Here is a 6,994-nt window from a genome sequence, read left to right as displayed (position 1 = left end):
ATATAGTCATATATATATAGTATCTATATATATATATATAATAATATAGTATATATCAGGAGTTAATAAAGACAAAATTTTGTCTTTAGTAACTCGATATATAATATATATATATACCCCCAATACACGCACGCACGCGTGATTTGCGCGCGTTATCGACACGCTCCGAGTGCGGCCATAAATTAGCATAAATCGTCTGTTCGAGTGAACCCGTGCTAGCAGCAGAGCGTGCAAGTGTAATAGCTGGCGTCTGCTATCAATCCCCCCCCCTCCAGCCGCCGCTGCTGCCGCATCCATGGAGCAGGACGCAGCAGCTGGTGATTTAGAATAAATTTGAATCGGCTTAATAAGCTGGACATTAAGTATTGATTCAAGCGTCGAGGGTGTGTGATTTAGAATCAAATTGAAATGTCAAGCTGACATTAAAGCCATTGATTCAACGTCGAGGGTGTGGCCGTGGTTTCACGTTTAAAGAATTTCTGTCCAGCTTTTCTAGCAAAAATACAAAAATTTATTTTTCACGTACTTATTTTAGTACGACGAGGTGTCAATTATCACATAATCAAGTACCGTTCGCAGTGAAATCGAGATTGCATGGAAGGACGTATTGTCGTGTGATACTGATGACATAATAGTGGGACTGCAGCATAATGACGTGTTTGGATCGTGTGTAGTTTGAACACAGGTGGTCGCAGGAAATCACTATATAGACACGCGCGACGCTCTGCTTGGTGAATTGAGATGGTGTGTGACGCGTGTCCCGTGCGTTGTTGTTTTAGCCGTGTATATGTATATATTGATATATACTATATATATATGTGTTACGTGGTGTGTGATGTGCCGTGCGATGCGTGCGTGCCGTGTGTCGTGCGGTGTGTGTGCGTCGTGCGTGCGTGCGACTGGCGTGCGTGCGTGAGTGATTATGTGTGTGTGTGCGTGCGAGCGTGCGTGCGTGCCGTGCGTGCGTGTGTGCCTGCGTGTGTGTGTGGGGGGGGGGGATCATTTGCAGCAGGATGACAATGGTTTTCGTAGCAAGAACCATTCTGAGCACACGCTGCGATTTTTCCTGGGTTACGCCCTAGTTTTTTCCATATTTGAATTTCGTTTTGTATTTGCTATACGATCCGTGCTTTCCTGGTGGACGTCGCGCGCGGGGGACTCCAGACGATTGTAAATTCATTTTTGTCTAATGGAAGCCAATTCGTAGCACTAGATCATCTAAGCGTGATCATTGCTTTTGACATGTGTCATCTTCAAAGGATCCCACTATGTTTAGCTTCTCTCATTCCATATTCTCTTTCCTCGTCGTTGGTTGATTTTAAAGTTGAAGCTTTTTCTACTGCGATCCGCAGTGTTGATCCTGTATCTATTTGACAGCTTTGTTGCTCTCCGTCTTTGATGTAGTCACTTGGACTTTGAGACTAATCTTTATGATATAATGCCGCGTCTGCGTGCTGGGATATGGAGGGGTGTGTATCGGGTCCATACTCGCATGATCAGCATGTTTACAAAACACTCGGTTATATAATACACTTCATAATTGCTAATCTATATATTATTATCTTTTAAGTACTATTAATATATATGATAATTTTTTATATTATTGTGCTTTACGTTATTGATTTATTATTGACCTTGAGCCCGATTTATTGATCGTCTGCAACGAGCCGCAGAAATTGTTTGTGCGGAAAAGATTTTCTCTTGTTTTCATCTAGTGATCGTGCTTTACTCACTCGTCCACTCGTTATCCGTACGTACACTGTGATAGGTTGCCATTGACATGAGAGAGAGAGAGAGAGAGAGAGAGAGAGAGAGAGGTGGAGAGAGAAGGAGAGCGAGGGGGAGAGCGAGAGAGAGAAAGAGAGCGAGCGAGAGAGAGGGGAGATATATGAGAGAGGAGGGAGGGAGAGAGCGAGAAAGAGAGGAGAGAGAGAGATGGGGAGAGCGAGTGTGTGTGTGTGTGTGAGAGAGAGAGTTAGAGAGAGAGAGAGCGAAAGAGAGAGAGATAGAGATAGAAAGAGAGGGAGGGAGACGCGCGTGTCTCCCCCCCCTCTTCCCCAGCCCCAGTTTCCTTAGTTTCTCCCTCCTTTGTACGCGCTCATGTTTTCCGCCCTGAATGGGGACGGAAATTTGAAAACGCTGCATTAATTGCGGTAATTTGATCAGAGTAATTCCCCCTTGGCGTCGTGCCAGAATAAGCGACGTGCGCGCAGAGAGACTGGACTTCCTCATTCCCGCTTGGTCCTCAGATTTGCAAATTAAAAAAAATATCGTTGTTTTTTTCTCCGACAGAGGGCGTCGCTGATCAGGAATCGGCCGTTCAGCGGGGATTCGTCGGACTCGTCTGATAATGAGGAGTTTGTGTCCGTGCACAGCTCTCCTACGACGACGAAGAGCCTGAAGAAAGGTACTGTACTACTAAAAGTAAACTAAACGTACGTGTTGTATGCTCTCTCACCGGTCCTCACGTTATGCTAGTTGATGTCGCGTCGCGGTAGCGTGTTACGCAGCGTGTCACCTAATATGTCATGCAATGTTTCTGTCACCAAACGTGTCACCCATGTCACCCCAACATGTCACCCAACATGTCACCCAACATGTCACCCAGCATGTCACCCAACATGTCACCCAACATGTCACCCAACATGTCACCCAGCATGCCACCCAACATGTCACCCAACATGTCACCCAACATGTCACCCAACATGTCACCTATGTTAAACTTATCCACTTTCTTACGTCCACCACTTACCTGTACCACTATCATACGTTCTGCGTGCGTGCGTGCGTGCGTTGTTGGGACCCTCCCTTGTCCGTTCCTCTCATATCCCATGCTATCGCGGCATATCCTGTGTGTGTATATGTGTGTGTATGTGTGCGCGCGCGTGTTTGTGTGCGTGTGTGCGTGCGTGCGCGCGCGTGTGTGTCTGTGCGTGCGCGTGTGTGTGCGTGCGTGCGTGCGCGCGTGTGTGTGTGTTTACCTGTGTTTGTACAAAGTTCGGCTGCCTTTCAGATGACTCACAGGACTCGAATCTGTCGGACGATTACTACATACCGCCGGATGCACTGATTGATCCAGACATGCAGGTCGTCAAGCCGAGCAAGATGAAGGAGGAGTTTAAGAACAAGCTGCTGGATAAGGTACGCGTGTGCTCTCCCGCTGCTGCTGCTGCTGCTGCTGTTGTTGTTGCTGCTGTTGCTGCTGCTGCTGTTGTTGTTGCTGCTGCTGCGGCATTTTTGCGCGAAAGTTGAGTGCGAGTGAGTGGGCGTGCGTGAATGAGCGTGGCTGAATGAGTGCGCGCGTGCGTGCGAGTGTGCGTGCGTGCGTGCGTGATTGATTGAGTGCATGCGTGCGTGATTGCGTGTGTGCGTGCGTGTACAGCTGCATAAACGATAGCCTGACGTTTCAAGAACAGTGTAGGCGAAGTAGGGCCCAGGGGGCGGTAAGGTCGGTAGGCTCATGTCTCGATGGAATTTTTATTAAAAGAACAATAATCTAAAAAATTAAAGAATTTTTGTAATTTTTCATCAACGTTACTCATATCATGAGATTTGCCACGATTTTGAAAAGATTCGCTATTTCTCCGCGTCACGAAAGACGCTGATAAGCGAGTTAAATCTCACGAATCGTGATTATATCATTATGTTTAAGATAATTAGGCAGATATTGCTGCGGGGGATTGTGTATCTGTCGCGTGGAAGAGTTAGCCTTCCTGTTACACGCATCAGGTTAACTTTAACTGTCGCACAGAACTTGTAGCATAGATGTTGCGCAGACGGGGTGACGTTGCTGTTTGTGATATAGCGGTGACGTTGCTGTTTGTGATATAGCGGTGACGTTGCTGTTTGTGATATAGCGGTGACGTTGCTGTTTGTGTTGAAGTCCTGACCTTGCTTTTTACGTCGAAATAGTGACGTTGCTGTTTGTGCTATAGATGTTGTACAACAGTAGAAGGCGTCCATAGGCAGCAGGCCTGAATAAGCATCGAACAGAAATTAATTAAAAATACTCACACTGTTTCGCCGCATACATAACATACACTTTATTCATGCTACAGATATACACATAACTACAGATTCATCCTCCGCTTGAAACTTTTACCAGCTCTATGACACGAATTTCTACAAAGTAGTCGGATCACATTTCAAACACAAAAATTACCAACCGGTCACCATGGCTACGCCACTTGACGGAATGTCACAGCTACTGTAACGTGTGTTTTACACATGTTCATTGAATTAGTCGAACCATTCCAACGTTACACTACATGACAAGACCCATTTTACTTCTAATGCTTTTCAGACGTCCACGAGGCATCTAACTTGCGCGCATAGACCTAATGCAAAAGAGTGCACTCTAGTGACGAATTTCACCGAAAAATGTCAAACTAGCCTTTTCTAGAGACCAAATAGTGAAACGGTGAACAATTTGCCGAGGCTTTCTGTTGTATGCTTCCTATAGCCGTGACGTCGCTGTTTGTGTTAAAGCTGAGACGTTGCTGTTTTTACGCTGATGTCGTGACGTTGCTGTTTACGCTAAAGCCGTGACGTTGCTGTTTACTCGTAGTGACGTTGCTGTTTAAGCTGAAAAGGTGACGTTGCTGTTTATGCTGATGTAGTGACGTTGCTGTTTCTGCTAAGCCGTGACGTTGCTTTTTATGCGGAAGGTGTGACGTTGCTGTTTGTGCTGATGTAGTCATGTTGCTGTTTGTGCTGAAGCCTTGATATTGCTGTTTACGCGGAAGGTATTGCGTTGCTGTTTGTGCTGCAGTAGTGACGTTACTGTTTACGCCGAACTAGTGACGTTGCTGTGTATGCTGAACATGTGACATTTCTGTTTGTGCTGCAGTAGTGACGTTGCTGTTTGTGCTAAAGCCGGGACGTTGCTGTTTGTGCTAAAGCCGTCACGTTGCTGTTCCTGTGCAGGTGAAGGGAATGAGTTCGGCGCAGAGTACGTCGAGCATTCAGAGCAAAGGTTCGATGCACAGCAAGGCGTCGATGATCAGCAAGGAGAGCAGCACCAGCACACGCAACTATACACTGGAGAAGGATCCTCGCAAGAACAAGGTACCAGCGCCGTAGCCTGGGGGGGCAAGGGGGCAGCTGCCCCCCTAGGTTTTGGAGCCAAAAAATAAAAAATTGTTCTACTAAAAGAATTGTCGTAGTCAGAATGAAGGCTGTACATGTACTCAAAAGTGCCTCAAATACCATCTTCTGCGATCTACATTTTCAAAAATTTCTGTGGGAGGACTCCTAGACCCCAACCTGTTTCTCACCCTCCTTGAAATCTTGGACCCGTCACTGCCCCCTAGGAATTTGCTGAGCCTACGGCCCTGGGTACGGGGCGTCCTCTGTTTACAGGGCAGTAGGCGAAGAAAATTCCTGTCTCATGATTGATGTCATAAGTTGATGTCATGACTCAACTGTGTAATGATGAGGGACGGGCGCAGTTCTTGATCGACGTCCATAGTATGGTAGGTGTAAGAAAAGGCGTTCACGGATGAGAGACCAAAAAAATCACGTTAGAGTTATTTACGATTATTAAATAAGCTTATTTTTTAAATTTTGCTCCAAAATCTAGGGGCCAGCTGCCCCCTTGCCCCCCAGTGCCTACGGCCCTGGTTTGCCATCCACCGCGGCGCGTTCTCTGTTTACCACACACCGTGCTCTCTGCTCGCTGTGTTGTGGAATTTGTAGCGTAGGCGGTATTGACTGTAAGCAATCTACGAAACCTAAAAAAAGTACAACTAAAAAACTTATCTCCCAGGGAACATTGCGTGTCAGTATTTCATCGTTGTGGATCCTCTGCGACTCTATCCTTCACCCACTACCCTGATTTATACTGGCTAGGTACATGAACTTTATTCGACCTCTTCTTCAAGTCCTTTAGATTTCCGCCTCTGTTGCCTCGTTCTTCTTGTTCTTCCCCCTGCATTTACTCTTGGCACTACTCATTTACATTCGCATCCTCCTGTGCATCCTTTCTCCTCCTCATTATCTTCATTCTTATCCTCATCCTCCTCTTCTATCCCCTCTTCATCCCTCTCCTCTACCTCCCCCTACCACTTCCTCCTCCTCCTCCTCCTCTTCCTATCCCCACCACTTCCTCCTCATCCTCTTCCTCCTCCTCCGCCTCTTACTCCTCCGCCTCCTCCTCCTTCTCCTCCTCCTCCTCCGCCTCTTACTCTTCCGTCTCCCCTCCTTCTCTTCCTCCTTCTCCTCCTCCTCCTTCTCCTCCTCCTTGTCCTTCTCACCCCATGCTCCTTCTTCGATTCTGTTTTTGTTGTCCTTCATAATTAATATCAGAAGCTGAACGCTAAGCTGCCCGATGAATCACCCTAACCCAGGCTTATGCTAAATCGATCCAACAGCCCTTGTTGTTGTTGTTGTTGTTGTTGATAATGATAATGATGTTGTTATTGTTATTGTTATTGTCATAGTTGTTGTTGTTGATGATGATGATTTTGTTGTTGTTATTGTTGTTGTTGTTGTCGTTGTTATTCTTGTTGTTGTTGTTCGGTATTCGCTGAACTTTTCGTGACACGAGTTGGAAATATGGGCCCAGTAGAGCCTACAAAATTGTGTTAAGTGGCTCCCAACAGACAACCGCGATTTTTTCTCACGTCTTTATTAGTCTAGACGTTGCGCAACCCCCTTTTTACCCCTCCCTATTGTACTAGGGAAAATGCATTTTTGAGGACATCTAAAAAAACACGAAATGTTTCGGTTAAACCGCACGAGACAAAAAAACGCTTCCGCGAAATTGGTGGATTCCATCTCCCCCTGCGCGGTTCGTGTTCGTGGGTTTACACACGAGGCAGCAGTAAAACTGCGGAGGGAAGGAAGGTATTTGGGGGATGCTGCTGCTGTTGCTGCTGATGATGATGGTGGTGGCATTACTCAGCTATTCGAGCGATGCGTGTGGGAGGTGCGTAAATAAATACCGCGCAAACGCTCTCTCTCTCTCGCGCGCGCTCTCTCTCTGTATAACGCA

General features: G+C 46.6%; 1 protein-coding gene across 1 annotated transcript in view; it reads left to right on the top strand.

Annotated features, from left to right (window-relative positions):
- Positions 1 to 6,994, top strand: part of LOC106817516 (pleckstrin homology domain-containing family H member 1-like) — a gene marked incomplete in the record, with an annotated part of 29,570 nt that overhangs the window by 5,234 nt on the left and 17,342 nt on the right. Inside the window, 3 exon segments of the mRNA XM_014822186.1 lie at positions 2,293 to 2,407; positions 3,014 to 3,141; positions 4,927 to 5,067. Of these exon segments, the coding sequence (XP_014677672.1) occupies positions 2,293 to 2,407; positions 3,014 to 3,141; positions 4,927 to 5,067 (384 nt within the window).

The sequence above is a fragment of the Priapulus caudatus genome, unplaced genomic scaffold (assembly GCF_000485595.1).
Source record: "Priapulus caudatus unplaced genomic scaffold, Priapulus_caudatus-5.0.1 Scaffold1751, whole genome shotgun sequence".
Classification (NCBI taxonomy): domain Eukaryota; kingdom Metazoa; phylum Priapulida; class Priapulimorpha; order Priapulimorphida; family Priapulidae; genus Priapulus; species Priapulus caudatus.
The sequence above is the reverse complement of the archived record's forward strand: the minus strand, read 5'-3'. Positions and strand labels throughout refer to the sequence as shown.